Source organism: Aulonocara stuartgranti (assembly GCF_965226115.1).
Source record: "Aulonocara stuartgranti genome assembly, chromosome: 23".
Classification (NCBI taxonomy): Eukaryota; Metazoa; Chordata; class Actinopteri; order Cichliformes; family Cichlidae; genus Aulonocara; species Aulonocara stuartgranti.
In genome coordinates this window covers 33,389,165-33,407,470 of record NC_138958.1, presented here as the reverse complement: position 1 = coordinate 33,407,470, position 18,306 = coordinate 33,389,165, and the positions used below count along the sequence as shown (strand labels likewise).

The 18,306-nt window shown below is 43.3% G+C and overlaps 1 protein-coding gene across 2 annotated transcripts; it reads right to left on the bottom strand.

Annotated features, from left to right (window-relative positions):
* Positions 1-2,988: 2,988 nt before the first annotated feature.
* LOC309701215 (insulin receptor substrate 2-like) lies at positions 2,989-16,696 on the bottom strand. Of its 2 annotated transcripts, none has more exons than XM_082525297.1 (3): positions 13,682-16,696; positions 13,015-13,496; positions 2,989-5,906 (listed from the first exon to the last, which is right to left on the bottom strand). In XM_082525297.1, exons 1-3 carry the CDS (start codon positions 16,351-16,353, stop codon positions 5,902-5,904), a joined length of 3,159 nt encoding a protein of 1,052 aa, XP_082381423.1. In that variant the 5' UTR covers positions 16,354-16,696; the 3' UTR covers positions 2,989-5,901. The 2 variants fall into 2 exon arrangements, with proteins under 2 accessions (XP_082381423.1, XP_082381424.1); XM_082525298.1 differs by having other exon boundaries at positions 13,015-13,493.
* Between the last annotated feature and the right edge of the window lie 1,610 nt (positions 16,697-18,306).

Here is an 18,306-nt window from a genome sequence, read left to right as displayed (position 1 = left end):
TGTAATCTACAGTGTATGTCACAGAGGCCGTTTTGATTTACAGTGCAGCAGGTCTATACTGTAATTAAGCAGAAATGCCTTTGAAAGTACTACCTGATATGATTACGTCCTATTTGGCTGCATTCTGCACATCAAGGCACTTACTAGTCAGGCCTCAGATATGAGTTTTATTTCACTCATGCTTTCCTTCCAGTTTCCTGTAGATCCCAGATGGAGGTGGACATACATGCCCCTTAAACTTATAGTACTATTTGTAGGCTGAAAATTAATTATCATTTTTGTTGCAATATTCTACAGTCAAAGATCCCAAAACTGATAATCAGTAGCTTGTCTATAAATACAATACATCACAAAGGATCATGTCACATGTACATGTTTGTACAGTACTTTCTGTTGCTAATTCAGCTAACATGCTGCTGTCTCTACATGACTCCTTTTGGAAAGTAATGTCAGCCATGTCTGTTGAAGTCAGAATTTTTGCCATATTCAAAAGAATCTGCAAAATTGAACATGTGGAGCTAGCCACTGGGGCAACCCTTTGTGAAAAAGGGGGCAGCTGAAAGTAGCTTCTTCCTCTTCTACCATCTTCAAAGATATCTACACACAGTTGAGGTTGCCAGGCTACTAAATCAAAGAGAAAAATGATGTTCAGCTTCAACAGCCAGGCTGAATTCTTTGCTGCTTGTCCGTGTGTGCGTGTGCGTGTGCGTGTGTGTGTGTGTTTACATATCTTTGTGGGGACCAACAACCTTATAGGTCAGACTCAAAATGTGGTTTTAGTGTCAGGCTAGGTTTAGATTAAGAGTTGGTATTACACATTCATTTTTGATGGTTAGGGATACGCGGCTAGGGAAAGCCTTATGTCAATTAGATGTCCCTACAAAGATATGAAAACACGGTGTGTGTGTCACACACACACACACACACACACACACACACACACACACACACACACACACACACACACACACTTTTTGAGAGCAGCATCCTGTAAACTGTATTTAGGAAGCCTTAGCTGTTGTAGCACAGGCTTGAGAAATCCACTCTGTTTAGGAAACTGTTTAGTCCCCTTTGTTGAGGAGCACAATGACAGAAGCGCTGCAGAGCAAAAACCTGCTGCTTTTCTTTCCTTCTCCTGTGGTTTGCCTTTGGATCAGAAATGCCCATAGAAAGATTTTTAAAGAAAAGGGAAAGGAATGATGCTGATTTAAAAAAAAATAAAAATTCAGTTTCAGACAGTCAGTGTGGAGAGGGGTGAGGAACACTGTGTTCCTGCTGGTGGCTTGCTAGAGGGGTCTTATGTAAGGCTGGTTTCTTTCTGGCAGCAGTGCAGAGCCCCCGATGACAGTGTCATACTGCTAATTAATACACACCAGCTAGAGGTGAGTCCTCAGTGGCTGCTTGTGTGTGTGCTCATTTTTGTGTCTACATGGGAGACTTAGAAAGCAATGCTGATTGATTATTAAAGGGTCACAGATGCATTTTAATTACACTGTGAGACCTAAGGTGCCTGTCTGAAACTAGATTCTTATTGGAATATCAGTGTAGTCCAGATGTAATCAGTTTTAATGAAAGGCATTTTCAGTGGTGGACTAATGAGATCACCCTCAGCACACCCACTAAATGTATTGTTGTGGCTACAGGAAAGCTATACAAATACACTATTGCTAATATATTTTAGTGTAGCAACTCCACTGGGGCAATTTCTTTTGAACGAAATCTTTAAAAATAAATGGATTCAAGTTTGAAAGAATAGACATTTCAGGAAATTATTTCTTATCATGTGGAGAGCAAGAATGCAAATTGACACCACTCTCGTGTTGAATCTCCTGACCTTCCAGCTCTGACTACACAGTCTTTTCTGGATCCAGTTGGCTTGGCAGGAAGTCATTGGCTCAGTATGAGCTTCCTGCTTCTGCCTCAGCCTGAAATAAAAACACAGAGAGAAAGTTCTGGCTGGAGACTCCAGCTCTTCACTCTCCACAGGACAGAGAAAGGATATCCTCCTCTCTTCACACACAGTCTGGGAGCTGTTTGACAAAGTGCCAAATATACGATGATATCCCCAGTGTTTCTTTCTTCTTCTTTTATCTCATTAATTTCTTCATTTAAAGTTACGCTTTCATTTAGAGCTGTTAAAGATGTTTCTTAGGATCTATAAACCTTCCTTCCTTTTCCCTTAAAATAAAATATCTAATAAAAGCATAGTTATTATATGAATTCGGTCACTTTAATGACACATATTTGCAGATATATTTAACATAGTTTTGCACATTTGAACTTAACTTAGATAAATAATGCACTGTGTAAAATAGCAGCAAAAAACATTCTTTGGCATTGTCCATACCTACATAGTTATTTTTACTCTCCATTTTGGCCTTTCACGCACATGTAAACAGCATTTTAGGTCGCTGGAAGTAGAGCTTTTAAAAACTGCTTTTTTGGAAACTCGGTTTGTGTTTTTACTTGTGGAAAAGGAAAATAAGATTTTGTCTTGCAGCATCAAAGCTGTGTACTTTTATTTGGTTTTTAGTCAGATTGTGTGTCATCTTATTGGCCAGTTTTTCTATATGGTTGGGGTTATATCACAACTTGTTTCTTTGGCATGCCTTTGACAGGACTTGATGTTTGTGTTTTCATATAGACAGGGATATTTTCTAAATTAAATTGAGAATACCGTGCCTTAAAAAGTACTGTTGTGAGTGTGGGTGTAATGTTACAAATCATAAGCAATCAAACAGACACTTCTTTCTGGATCAGTTCTAGATTTTGCTGCTGCAGCCTGTCTTGGTTTTATTATCAGCTTGTTAGCTAGCAAACTGTAGATGTAAACAGATATTGCCGTGCAGTTTGGCTTCATAATGATGCATGTTATGTATTATGTATTAAACATATGAAACAAAGAAAGAAATTAGTAATTACTGTTATGATGTAGTTTGCAAGAAATACAACTTATGGTAATGAAAAAATAAGGACAAAAACAGTAGCTCTTTAAATAAATTCATTTATTTCCTTAGGTTTGCTATTCATAATTAATACAGACAAAAGCAATACTCGACTACCAAAATTTATAAATCATTATAATCATCTCTTGTGTGCATCACAATAAACAGTATATTGAATTATGTACACTGGAAGACAACACATTCAAACTGAGTGAATCAAAGATGAGTGGATAAAGAAAAATCTGTCTATGGACACAGAAATGGGGAAAGCGCATTTAGACATGTCGCGAACAGAGTTCCCAGCCATGGAAAAACAAAAACACTTGGCAGAAAGAGAAATGTACAAAGAGCTAAGCAGCTCCTGCTCATCACAATAAAGAAAAAGAAATCAATGCAACATTACATTTGGTTCCACAGTTGTAAACTAGATTTTATTCATGTCACTATTGCATATGCCATTAGGTAAAGTGTGTCAACAAGGCAAAGAGATTTCTATAGTAAAATAGACAAAGATAATTTTTTTTCCCATATAGTCACTGTGAGGGAGAAAAGAATAACATAAACTGTATTTCCCAAAACGCCCCCGTCCCCTCTTTAAAAAAATCGGTAGCCAAAGTCTTTACAGAGGAATATCATCGCAACATATTTTAAATCTAAGTACTTTATGTATATCCAATAGATTTTTTTTCTTTAGTTAAACTCTATATACATAATATACACATTCAAGATTATGAAGATAAATAGATACCACGACTTAGTGTGGTAAAGCTCCAATATTATTTCACTCTTGTCAAAACCATTTGCACATTGTTTCTGAGGTGTTTCCACCAGCTCAATGATACATTCAGACATAAAATTTTACAATCTACTGTACACTAAAGGGGTAGAGAGCCAGTTGGAGTTGCCACAGCAGACGGCACAAAGACCACAGTTAGGATACCGATAGAGTGCTTTAAATTTACCTTGAAAACAAATACCCTAGCGGCCATTTTGGAGGTTCACAGAAAGAGTCTTGATTCAGATTTGTTTTTTCTTTTAATAATTTCCCCCCAACTGGATTCATCAAATTAAAACAAGCCAGTTTTTCTAAAGAGGAAATAACAAATTTTTCCTCTAGCAAATTAAACTGTGAATATTGCAAACAGTAAAGTTAAAGGTTTTGTGTCTACGAGTTAACATTAGCAACATTTGCTAACAGTCCTAGCATTACCGAGCTTTTGATAACATTAGCCAGTTTGCTTACTTCTGAAATTTCTTTAGACTTATTAGCTTTACACAGTATGTTAGCATGTTCAGAAACAGAAAAACATACACATACAGATTGTTCTCTTAGGAGTTCAGACATATATTGGTCTGGAATAAACAGTTGCTAATGGGGGGGTCACAGGTAGCCACAGGCTAATGGTAACTAATAATAGCAAACGTTAAATAGACACATTTGTGTGATACATCTTTGTTATGTCCATTTAGTTATCATTATATTTATTACTATTGCTGACTTCTACTCTTCTTTGCTTGGGCTAATGCATTGTACTGTCACGAAATAATTATTACATAATAATTCAATTACAACGGCTTGCTTTAATTCGTAACCTTATATAATTTTCTTCAGCTAGCTCTAATTTTGTTATACTGTCTGCAAAGTAATCATATTTTCCAGACAGCTGACTCTTCCGTGAGCCTCCGTGGGGGTGTCACATGTGGCTGTGGGCCTCTCTTGTGCTACATTTTCTTTGCTGCCCAGCCCTCCTCCCCCTCGGTGCCCCGTTCCCCTTTTCTTCAGCTCTCCCTTGCCGACCAGATATCGGCTCAACTGCGCTCCCCAACCTCAACAGCTATCGTTGGCTCCACCCCTCCGTTATCACCTCGCCTAGACAATTGTACAGTCAAACGATATCACAGCAGGGCGACCTGCATCGAGCTAAACAGCAGGCCGTAGGTTTGAAGGTAGGAGTGTGTGAGGTTTTCAGGCTCAAGTGACTGAGGAGCTGTGGGAGGTACAGTGCATTCAGATGCCTGGTGTTGTGGGGGTCTGAGCTGAGTTATATAGACATGCATAACTCTTGAAGACATTTAGAAATATATTTCTTTTAGTCCAGCACTTCTGATTGGACAAAAAATAAACTAAGGTACAATTAATAAGAAATTATTAATTAAGAAAATACTTTAATATCAATACAATAAATCAGCTCTCAAGCAGCCCCACAGTACTGTACATTTCTTAAATAATATATAGATTTAATGGTAAACTAGGCATTTTACTTTCCACAAGAGAATAACAATATAGAGATGTAGGTCCAAACAAACATACAATAATAGAATATTTATCACTTGTTTCATAGAAAACATAAGGACAGTATAGACATTAAGGCATTGTGTAGGTCTTTTCAGACATTCATCATCCAAAAATAAATAAAGTATCTAATCTAAGTATACTCAGTGTACCTTAGTATCCTCTCTCCCTTGGCCATTTCTAGGTTTCATTGTTCACTGGCATAACTGTTGGTCGTATTTTTGTCAGAAACACGCACACACATGCAGGCAGTCATAAAACTACCCTCAAGTAAATAAATAGTATTTGGGTACCATTAGACTTCTGTTATTGTCTGACTATCTTTGCTTCTGTGCTTGTGCCAAAAACTGGGTCACAGGAGAAATGGCCTCTAAAAGTGCAGGAGACACACCGATTCACAACACATTAACACACCCATCCACACAAACACACCTGCCCTGCCATCAGCAAATCCATGACATGCATAGATGGTGATCTGCTTGTGTCCCAAGTGTGTATTTGTGATGCCGAGGGTCCACACAGTCTTTTCGGGCTGCAGAGCCCCGTAAAAGGGCAAAGTTTGGGTTTTTTTGTTGTTTTTTTTCTGTTGTTTTTTTTTTTTTCTCTCTTCCTTTTGAGCAGCAGGTCAGTCAAGATGCCAAGTCAGAGGACAGATCAAGTCCTTCAGTCTGGAAGAGATTACAAGAGAGAGAAAACAACAGTTAATAAAAATATTTAACATTTTCATTCTTACAGTGGCTAAGCCAAATAAACTAGTACACCTCAACTTGCACCCTCTAACGATCATATGCATATTTGGTCATTTGCATCCAACTGTCAAGCAAAGCACACTCAAATTCTTGGCATGTAAATCCACGCAAATAAGCCTCACTTTAAGCAGTTTAATGAATGGAGACTTAAAGCCTCAATTTTCTTTGTTTGGAAACAAAATGACTAAATCTTGTGCGAATATCATCCAAGATCTAAGAACTGTTTTTTCATAAAGCACCTGTAAGGTCAGCTGGCCAAACGCTGCTCTATAGCACCACTAGTGGCCAAAAAGACCCACACTGCACCTTTAATGCTGCAAAACATCCAATGACTTGACAAATCTGGTTCTTCGACAATTCAAAACACAAGTTCTTTAACTAGAAAACTGTAACAGTCATCCTAAAAGGAAATGACCCGTGTTAGTAGTCTGATAGTTTCCCCACAAACAACACTGGTGCCAATTAAGCAGCTCTCTTGAGGCAACAGACATGAGGGCCTCTGAGAGAACAGTGTTCACTCTGTACTGTACAGAGTGAACTCATTCACAGGCTCAGATTAGGGTTTTGTGTGTCACAATAACAAGGAGGCACAGGGAAAAACAGCTTAAATATCAAGTGGGTGCCACACACATGGGACAGTTCTGAACATATAGTTTTACACATCTAAAACAACAACACGTTTGTTTTTTTTACATCAATATCACACATGTTGTATAATCTGACTCTAGCCTGGTTATTGATTTAAAGGCACTTTGGTATTTGAAGCTATGCCTCTTATCCACAGAGCTAATGTTGGGTCATTTTGACCTCACATTTCTAGAGCTGCTACTGACTAAATATGAAGATCTTTTGTCCAATAAAAAGTATCCTGCAGCTGAAGGTGTTAAAAGTGTGTTTGTGTGTATGCTGGGCCTTATTGGATAGTAATGTTCTGATCTTAACACACCAGCTGTTTAGCCCAGGAAAGACTTGAAGGACAGTTTGTTCGTGGTGGGGCAAAGGGGCTCATCCACAGCAAGCATAATTACATAATCTAGGATGCAGAAAGATGAGGAGGGGGTGGGTGTTCCTGTCATGCTGCTCTGGACACACGCTTAGCGCAGCTACAAGCGGTACAGCAGCATCTCTAATATTAAACAAACGGAAAGGAACTGTGGCTGCATTTATGCTGCAATAGACGATAAGAATGGAACATTTGTTTTCTTTCTGTGGAAATGCAGCCGCGGTAGGATCTGAAAAAGACAGGGAGCATCAATGTCCTTAAACAGTTTGAGCTAAGAAAACTTTAGCACTGTAAGGCTGATGAAACCCTGGGGAAGAAAAAAAAAAAGCCAGCTGAACGACCTCAAATATGCGCAGCGATCAGGCTGTTTGTGTTAGTTCCTGAAAAGCTGCCATTTTTGGATCTGTCATTCAGCGCTCTTATAAACAAGCAGCCCAGTTCTCTTTCACAGAACCACACGTTTAGATCTTTTGAAGATATTTTAGGCCCCATAAGATGATAGTGTAGCTGAGGAGGATGTTAGAGATGTTAATCACTAAATCCAAAGATAAGTCCCTCGATCTTATATGATTTTTCAGAGATTGACTATAATGACGAGATCATTTTACAGTCAGGGTCAGATTTCTGTTGAATTCAGCTTTATAAACATGTTCAAATTCGGACAAAACATCCTAAATGCCCGCACCTTACATTACGCATTCCCCAGCTCCTCTCCATGGAGCATCCACCGGCTCTTGCTGATCTACCCTTGGCCGTCTAATCTTGCCCGCAGAGGCTATAATCTCATCTGGAGCCGTGGCTGGTTAAATGTGGGGAACGCTGGCCACGCAGTTATCTAGCAGCTAGCGCTTCTGTCTGGAACATCCCGGCCTACTTTAGCCCCCCTCCTTCTCACTGAGCCGTGACACACACACACACACACACACACACACACACACACACCATTGGAAACTCTGACATAGGAGCCTTTGGCATTACGTGTTTGTTCTCCATATATCATGTAACATGGCATTTCTGGAGTTCCTGCTTTGGTTGTTTGCCGTTCTTTGTTATTTTAGTAAGATCCCAACTTCAATTTTCCTCTGATGCAGGTGTAAATAAACTATTTAACAGCCGGCATGCGTATGTGTTCAAGGGTCAGGGTATAGCAAGAATGGATTGTGCAATCAGGCTAATGGGTACAATCAGGTGTCATCTTTAGGAGTAAATCCACAAATTGCGGGAAAAAAAAAATGTTTTTTTAAATGTGGCTGTAAAATCCAAACAGAGCTCTTTGTTGGGGTAAACATTTAAAGAGGATGCAATAGTTCCAATGCAACCATTAAATGCACAATTTATCTGCTAGTAATTGTGCCATCAAGTTTTAATATTTCGAATGGAGTTTGAATTTCCTGTACAAAAACCCATTTTTAGCAAAAAAGCAAAACAAGATACTTTTCCCCCCTACCATTTATCTCGTGACGCATAACACAAATCTCAGCCCTTACTTTGGGAACTGAATAACAACCTGGTCTACTGGGCATGCTCTGAGTAACTTAGTAATGCATGGCTGGGCAACTTAGACCGCTTTTGCTTGCTTCCCCCTCTGACATCAAGGACACGAATCAGTGGAAATTTGTGTAACAGATACACAGTGCATGCAGTGGGTGCATTTACCCACTGCATGCACTTTGCAATGACATCACTCACAATACAACCAACCGAATGACGTCAGGGGGGAAGTGGGATTTGAGGAGATGGACGCGGATGTCTCTAATCTGGCCAACAAATTACACACACACACACACACACACACAGAACTGATACACTCTGTAGCCTGTGGGCGCAGCAGATGGTCTGGGTTGGGGGTGGGGGTGGGGGGGTTAACCGGTTTGGAGTTTGGGTGTGTACTGCAGAGAGAAATATAGCAGGATATATGTACGTTTACCAGGTAGTTTGTATGCATGTGTAAGGGAAATCAGTGTAATGACAGTGTGTAAAGAAAGAACAGGATGGCAGGTGTTTAACCCCCCCCCTTAACAAACCCATGCGCACTCCGGAAAATGGCCATCTGCCACTAGCACTCAGGAGGGACTTGAAGTGACACAGCAGGGCTCCTTTTGGACTTGCAGCCCCCTTAGGCCTCAGTCTATTTCCCACCTTCTGCTAATGTTTAGTTAAAATTGAAGCCCACAGATAAACACCGCTATTCTAGGTATAGATTTATAACACGTGCATGTTTCCAGTTTTTGGAAAGTTTCACTAGTTTGCTAACTATTTCTGTTTTCAATAAGTGTCTTTCTAGCAGTAGTGTTCCAAAGGTTTCAGACCAAATTACCTTGCTATTATTACAAGTGTGCCACAGAGCTCCATTCCTGGACCTCTTTAATTCATCCAGTACACACACACACACACACACACACAATATCACTTGTGCAACCCAAAACTGTACCGTGTATCTTAAGACAAGATGACATCATTTCATACGCCATTATTATATAGCTTCCCTTGATCTGGCTATTGCAGTTCTGTTTTGGATACATTTGAGAAATCTCTTGCTAAACACTAGGTTTTTTTAAGCTCAAGGGAGCTCAAGATTGTTATGTCACAGTCCAAGCTGATAATAAAGTATACAGAGATGGATGCTGCTTTTAAAAGTTAAATTGTGCATGTCAGAAACTCATTCTGAAACTCATCAGAATGGTGAGCTGCTATGTTGTAATTTGATACAACTGTACAGATGACTGTTATGTCTATTCTGATAAGTATATTAACAGCAGAGAAAGAATTCTGAATGCCCAGTTCCTTGTATGCATACACATACACGTGTACTCAATAAAGCAGATTCTGATTCTGCGCTTTCCAGACTGGAAATAGCAACAAGAAGCTGAGGTTTCAGAGGCAACAGTGCATGGCTTGGTTAGCAGCTGCAAGAAGGGCGAACTTCACCTTTAACAACATTTTGGAAATTATGCTTTTGTGATCACTGCAGTCGTTTTGCATCAGCCCAAAATATGGATCTCTTGTTTTGAATGCATGCAAAGTGTCCAACGTGAACACAAACACATCTGCACCATGAGCATTTAAGCAGGTTATTTCCCCAAAAAGTGATACAGAATGCACTTCATCCATTCCTGATGCTTGTTTTTTTACATAAAGATGCTTGCATCACAACTTTCTGCAAAAAAGATGTGAAATCCACCTAATTTTAAGGAAAGTGTCTGACAGTCAAACAGATCAGGTCCAAACACACTGCCTAATGTGTTCCCCTCAATGCTTAAACAAAACGTACAGCCGTAAGTCTAGTGAAGGACAATCATATCAATACAGCATTAGGAATGATCTCTTCAATCATCACAGGAAGCAGGAGCTGATTGGTGCCGTCAGATAAAGGTATTAGTCAGAGGTGGTGGAAACAGAGACGGCTGACTTGGCTAATCTGAGTCTGGTACAGAACATCCACCTGGCTGAGCTGCGGCTAGCCAGGGCCGCAAGTGGAGACAGCCTACTTGGGTAAGCGCGGCAGTAAACACCGCCTCTGAGTCACATGGCCTGGCTCCCTGACAAAACAGGAGGTAAACAAACTCCTGATACTTATGCCAGGCATTTAAGCTCACTGGAGGTGGAGCATAGAGAAAAACAAACAAGAAAAAACAACAAACCAGGAAGCAGCACGTCACGTTTTTTTTCAAAATGCAAGGCTGTCACATGGAAGGAGGAGCAATTTGGGTGTTTAGTTGCTTTAATCCTCACTTTAGAGTGAAAGTTACCCACCAGGCCAAACTGCATTTACCTGCGAGTATAAAATTAATCAGCAGGGGTGTTTGGCTGTATTGAAAACCTGCAGACTTTTGGGTCAGAGTGGCACACGGTCCAGGAGCCCAGTGTGCCGTCCCTATAAACACGGGATCAAAGCCCTCCGCCAGCGGGGCCAGGTGCCAAAATCCTCCCTTGCAGAATGCTCTGACCTCCTTCACCCTGCTTCACCGCGCAGCAGAGGAACCGGGTAAACAAGGGCTCCCGCTCTCCCAGAATGTACCTCAGTGGAAGAGGGGCCTCACAGATGAGTTTATTTGTTCCTTTAAAAAGCCAGAAAGCCTCCCCTCCCCTTTCTACCGAGCACTCTGCCGCCCCCGCCTCCTTCTCTCTCTCTCTGCTTACTTCTTCTAAGTGAACAGACTAATGAGACAGAAGGGCAGCGGAGTGCACGTGCCATCCTGCCCCATTATGCACGCATTTACTCGCTCTCCCGCAAACAGGCAGGCAGCACTGGAAAACAACACAGCCTACACACTCTCTCTCCCTATGCACATCTTTGCCAAGCATTCAAGGATACAGGCTCCACCGCTGGAAAAAAAAAAAAAAAAAAAGGGAAAAAAAGAAGAAGAAACAGAGAGAAAAAAAAAACACCCTATGTGTACGTGCTAGAGTCCACATGTATGTTCCCTCCCCCTGTCCCCTTCCTCTCCATGGTCAATTCAAAAGCTTTATTAGTGTCATAAAAATATTAGCACTTGTCAAAAACATGAGTTGGGGACACGTGCAAGCCTGCAGAGACAAAAACAAACATGTCACTGTCTCGGTATTGTTACATTCCGCTTTATTTACCAGAGTGCCACTGACTCTCCAAATACTAATAACTTAACAGAACCCCCCCCCCCCCCCCCCTACCCATTTCTACATCCTAAAAATCAAACCTCCTCACATGAGGGGGGGCTTTGTGGTAAAATAAAAGCCACCGTCTGTTCAATCGGCCTGGAGCCAGAGAAAAGCAAACCCCCTCTCACAGCAACTTTTTCTAACCAGCTCAGCCAGGAATGCAGACCATGACATCCAGTTACCTGATGGCCCTGCTTTGTTGTTTTCCCCTAGTCATTGCTCACAAGGACATGCACATATATCCACTTACACTGGGCCTCACATTGGGGGGTACAACATCCCTCCACCCCCTCCGACCTCTACGTACTTGCAAGCACATGTGAGCTGCATGTCTCAGTTGGATGGCAAGGGTGTCAAAGAGTCACACTTAGCTTTAAAGTCAAAACTGTACTGCCCCCCACTCCACAGCACTTTTTGTTTGCTTCCCCCATGATCCTTTCGTCTACTGCCCCACACTGGGGCTTTTGTTTTGCTCACTGGGATATTCTGGGACGCAGTATTGATCACAGGATGGTGGGAATAAGGAGTCTGTAGAGGTCACATTGATGTGCAACACATCCTAATGCCTACCCAACTGAAAAACAACAGCCGGAAATGCCTGCGGCTCAGAGAGACATTACAGCTGACAGGAAGCCTCCACTAGGATTCCTGTGACATCGACAACTGGGTTATGCCTGCTAATAACCATCCACAGTAAACCAGTTACATACACTTCACAGATAAATATTTAATGACTTATTAGTTGCTCTGGAATTTTTTTGCATGAGGTTTAAAATGAATCTCTAATTTGGAATTTCTGCCCATTTTTGCAACAAACTTCGACTCTTTATAAGCGTCGGTGGAACTCTGAGCTTGTATTTTCGGTATCATCAGCCCACGACAGCAACAGCGAGGCAGCATCCTGCTCTGTCACGGTGCTTGTTTACTTCACAGCCCTCAGCCTGGTCACGTTTCATAGCAGTCACATGGTGTGTTCACATGTTGTGGGAAATACTGCAAATTCTCTGATAGTGATCTTAAAAGCAGTTAAGAGTATCTTTAAAATTGCTGCTGCTTTCCTCGCTTTATTTGGGCACTCCCAATTCCCAGTAGCACCCTAACATTTAAGCACAAAGAGATTAACTACTCACAGAAGAACTCAAAAGTAGAAGCTTAAAATGAGCACTTGAAGGCAGCATCCGCTGCTGAGGGCCAGTTTGAATTTGAATCTAGAGGAAATTCAAGTCTCTCATATTTTTTTTCCTCCCAAATTTTTCATCTGTGCAGTACCGCTTTCTTTTTAATTAAAGAGATGCCTCCCACATTCCTGAAACCCTTCATTCCCTGTGCTAAAATCTGACTGTTTGGATATTTTATTCAGCAGTATCTGACATAAACCTGACCCACCTTTGGCAGTGGTTGCAGCCTCCTTGAATCCCAGGCAGACATATGGTGAGCTGTGCAATCCATTGATGCCCCCTTTGCAGCTGCTGGTGGGTTTGAAGCCGACCAGATCCTCACACTTCTCAAGGTTCAAGGCAATATAGTTGAGTCCATTGGGGTAACCCTCTGAGCTCTGCCGGTTCTCAGGGCTGCCGTACTCCTCGTCAGAACCTTCGCTGCTCCGTGACGAGATGTTCTCCACTGAGCTGTGCCTCTTCACGGCGTCGCCACGAGCAAAGGATGCGAAGACCGGGGTCACAGTGGCAGTAGATGAGAACGTTTCAGAGCTGTGGCGCCGGCGTCCCTGTGGATTTGCCCTGATTACCTTGGCAGAGCAGTCAGGGTCCACTGTGGAGGAGGAGTTTGGACCGAGCAGGAAGACCCCAATGTGCTCTGGAATACCCTGGTCTTCCATGGAGCGCATCTTCTCTCTGCTGCCCTGACTACTGGAAAACAGAAGCAGAGAAATTAAGATAAAAATAACTAAAAATGTGACTAAAACTAAATATGAATTAAATTTAAATGACGTTTTGTTGCCACCTGCAGTGAACCAGGATTTTTACCAAAACACACAACCAAATACTTTAAATAAATAATAATTAGTGATAAAACACAACAAACAGACACACACCTTGCTGCGTTCAGAGGTACGAGCTGTGGGGGCAAACTGGTCATCCCAAATGTCATCTCAGTGTAATCATTTTTCACCTCATCACTGAGGCCCTGGGAGTCTTTCTCACTATCCACATGGTATACGCCATCCTCCTCCGAGCAGGGGCACAAGGTTAGCTCTGGGAGTGTGTCCAAGCGCTCAGCAGGAGTGTCAGCATCCTTGGGCGAGTGTGATCCCAGCTCCAGGTTTATGTAGTCTGCTAGAGATGACCTCCCAGGACCCCCACCGCTGGAGCCCAATGATGAAGACTGGCTCTCTGTGGATACGACAGAGGGCGGAGAGAATCTGGCACCACTGAAGTCGATGTTAATGTACTCCCCAGGGCTCCTGGGCTCCCCTGGGAGGGGATGTTCATTCATGCTGGGCAGGGTTCTGAGTGTGTCCAGAGACAGCCTGTTAGGCCTGCCCAGCCTCCCCCTGTAGGAGAGGTTCTCAGCCCGGCTGTGTCTGATTGGGGAGGGTGCTGAGGGGCACAGCGGTGAGGAGTGAGCTGCACTGGGTTGCATCACTGAATAATAGTCAGACTCCCCAGGTCTCTGCCTCAAACTCTGGGGACTCATCAGCACATACTGGCTGTTATCTTCATTCTTGGAGGCCTGCAGTTTAGCAGGTAGTGTGAGGGAGCCGGTCTGATATGCTGATCTAACTGATGTGGGTTCAGCAGCCAGCAGGCCCAAGCAGTAATCTGGTGGAGTCTGGAGAGGAGGTGGGTTTCCAGGGGACATGTTCATGTATTCACCATGCCGATCTGGGCTTTCCATGGAGGATTTAGCGCCACACCACATTCTCATGTATCCGTTGTCTTCTAGGGAACTGGAGGAAGGGGAGTTGGTCTTGTAGCTGCCACTGGCAGCCGCCTGAGGATGCACCCTAGGGTTCACAATCTGCTTCGGTGCAGAGACGCACATGGGGCTCATAGGCACGTAGTTGTCTGCCTTGCCAGACTGAGGTGCTATACCTGGTATCATGGGCATATAGCCATCGTCACCAAGGTTGCTGCTGGAGCTTCTGGATGAACCGATTTCAATATCACCGTAATCCTCCGGGTAACACACTTTGGGTGAGGCAGAGTGGGAGTTCTGTCCGTGGGTCATCTTCATAAGCGTGTACTCATCCAGAGAGGCTGAGGACAACGGCGCTACCACCCTCTGTTGACGCGGTGTGGTGAGGGAGTGTGTTCTTTTCCTGTAAGCCAGACTCTCACCCCTGTTGCACCTGCTCCCATTTACTCCCTCCATTATCATGTAGCCACAGGGGTCACTAGTGTCACGGGAAGGAGGAGTGCTAGACAGGGAATCGGGGGTGTCACTGCGAGTAAAGGGGAGGAACCGGAGTTCACCTGGACTGGAACTGTAATCATCACACAGCATGAAGCCAGTATCGCTGAGAGAGCCCGAAATGGAGGCACTGCAGCTGAAGGGGCGCCTAGCTTTGTCAGGAGTAGAGATCCTGCCCCCCCCTCGTGGAGACATGCTAATGGGGCTGGAGACAGCGGGAGGGGAGTTGGACACTGGCATCGAGCGGCTGTGATGGAGGTTGTATGTGGACTCCAGCATCCTGCAGGTGCGCCCATTGCTGAGGGTGTAGGATCTGTTCAGGGGATTCCCAGAGTTTGGACTGGTGGGACTCCCGTTTACAGATATGGACATTGACACAGGCCGGGTCACACTTCCGTCTCCCTCGCTGGACGTTCTTATCCGACAGGGCGTGACCTTCCTTCCTGGGGATGTGGCTGCCATGCTGTCGGTTCTGGATCTCCTCACCAGGCCCGTCTGACTTGGGGGGGGATTGTTCAGGTTGCGCCGCGTGGGCACAGAGATGGGGTTGGTGCTAGCAGACTGGCTTTTGCTCCTCGGCCTGAACTCAGACAGCTCCTTCATGGCCTTCATGGCATCCAGGATCGTTTCGTGGATGTTCTGTGCCACCACCGAGTCCTCCGCCTGCATCCAGAACTCCCCGGGCCCCGTGACCGCAGAGCGGCCAACCTCTATGAAAAAGAAGCTGTCTGAGTGGCCACATCTCCTGATATTCATGAGCTGTAAACTGACAGCAGCTGTTTCAGAGTTCAGTTTCACAAAGCTGATGGTCCTGCTGGACAAACACAGCCTGTACACTCCAGTGAGGTTCTTCACCTGACCTAAACCTTTGGATTTCAAGTTGACCTGCCATACCTCCTTGTAGGTAGGTGTTGCCGGAGTGAGGAGTCCATAACTGGCCTCTTCAAAGCCAACTAGAGAGGAAGTGGAAGCAGGACTGTCATACACTTTCCCCTCAGCTATTAAATCAGTCAAAACCCTGTACCAGCTCTCCTGCTCCTGCTCGTTGTCTGCAGCTACGGCGAAGTATTCGTCCTTGGTGTAGAGGGCGATGAGGTGCTTGTGTTTGGCGTCGGCGCGTTTGTTTACGCACAGACAGGAGTCCAAAGTTATAACCCGTTTCGCGGCGGACTTGTTTCTCCATTTCTTCTCGCTCTCATAATACTCCAGGCGGGCCGGGCAGCGCTCGATCGGCTCCCGGAGCACAAAAAATCGCCTGTGTCCGTGCTTCTGCTTCCTCAGGTATCCGCACTTCTTCACCCCATTCGTCCCATTAGATAACAGGTGTCCTCCCGTCGCCGGAGGACTTGCCATTTTCCCTCCGCTTTTCTTTTCAAGTCCAGATCGGCAAATTCCTCTTGCTTTTTTTGTTCGAAACTCACAGCAAAACGCAAAATAAAGAAATTATTTATAAATATATAATACAAACCGCTAAAAGAAAAAAAAATCTCTAATCCATTGCAGGATATGTCCGCCACGGCAGAAGCAACAGTGCAGTGGGGACCAGACTGATCTGATCCAGGAGAAAAACAACATGTGACGCTGCTGCTCTAAAAACAGAATAAAACACACAGTCATAAGGGGGCGGGGCGTCCTGCAGGGGCCGTGCCTGTCCGTCACGCCAAAGCGTCGCCGACTATTGGCTGTTTTACTCACTTGAAACAAACAAACCCCGCCTCCCTCCCTGCTTCTCCAACAGCAACCTCTCTCACGCAGAAAACGAAAATACCAGCGAGTCCATTGAGGAACGTGAATTCCTATTTCCCACTGTAAAACGAAAGCGTCACGCACCCCCACTACCTCATCCCGCCCCCTCCGGGGTGTTTTCTTTCTTTTTTTCTGTTTTTCTTTTAAAACACCGACACCTGACTTCAAAATATATCCATGTTTGTCGATGTGATTGGCAGGCCAATTGAGCCCGTTTGGATTAATGGGGGATTTGAAATGTGCAGCATAATGCTGGATTGTAACCCTTTATTTCTCAAGCGGGGACGCTGTAAACAAGCCTGACGTCCCACTTATTATATAAGGCGTGTTGTGGCCTATTTTTATACCTGTGGGTATTCCTATCCAACTGGAACCTCGTGTTTCCTATTTGAGCGCATCTCCATTTATGCTCACATCCAACTGCCCGACTATATTCGGTGATAATTAGGGTGATTAGCTCTTTAAAAACTGTCTTTTTTTAAATGATGGGGAATGAAAAAGCAGAGAATGGTGGGGAATTCGTTGTTTTTTTTAGTCTTGGGTTCGGTATTCCCTTATGCTTATGTTGTACTTTATTTCCAAAATGTTCACACTGAATGAAAAACAGCTATCTCACAGAGAATAGTAGGAAAGGCTGAAGTAAACACCTCAGAGGCTTATGTACGAGCAAATTCTGCGGAAATGCTGCCATCATCTGTTTTCTTGGGCTCACTGCACAGCGTGTGATTCGGGGAAAACAAAGCAAAACTTTCCCTGGATCATATTTATAAAGTGTACGAACAGGAGCAAACCTGCACACAACATTCGGCATTAGAAACAGCTGCAGGCAGCAACAAATGGGACTGTTGTTGACATTTGACTGGCAGCCTTGGCGACAACATGAAGGGAAGGGTGCCGAATACGGTTGTTTTGCTGTTGATGGGAACGACACGTACAGGGTTTATTTAAGCACTCATTTGGATGCCTTTTTCGTGGGCTCTTCCATCTTTAGTGTAAGCTCAGTTAAAAATGCAATAACACCAATTTTACACCTTCTCCAAGTATCATAATCCAAAGCCTAAATTTTGATTTTGTTAATTTTGTCTGATGCACCTTTTAGACCTCAGTACTAATGGATATATCATAGTTTGAATAGCAAAACTATATTCAGTGTAATGCGATTATGACATAAAGAAACATGAAGAATGATTTATGCCCCTAATTTACGTTTTCTCATAACTCACCGTAGACAACTTCGGAAAGCGTGCTCTGGGTAAATATTTGAGAGGTTTCACTTTTATCTAAATGATTTTACAGCCCATCATTAGTTGTGTTTCAAAATAATGTTCTAATGAGGAATAAAAACCTTAATAATACTGACTGAGTGAATACTATACATGTAAACAATGTGCCAAAGGTGTGGTTTACAGTTTTAACTCGCTTGCTCCTATTTCGCTTTCAGTTTATGTCTTAGCTCAGTAACTTTCACTTCATGTTAAAAACAAGCTGCCTGTTTTGTCATGAAAGCAGAGTATGATAACAATAAAGTAATAATGTCATTAACGTAGGATGTTTGAGGAT

Bases quoted from the DNA above. Each gene is read 5' to 3' on its own strand.
- LOC309701215 (XM_082525297.1), bottom strand. From the start codon at position 16,353: ATGGCAAGTCCTCCGGCGACGGGAGGACACCTGTTATCTAATGGGACG. The intron at 13,497-13,681 runs GTGTGTGTCTGT...TCTGTTTTCCAG, and splicing joins GTACCTCTGAACGCAGCAAG to TAGTCAGGGCAGCAGAGAGA.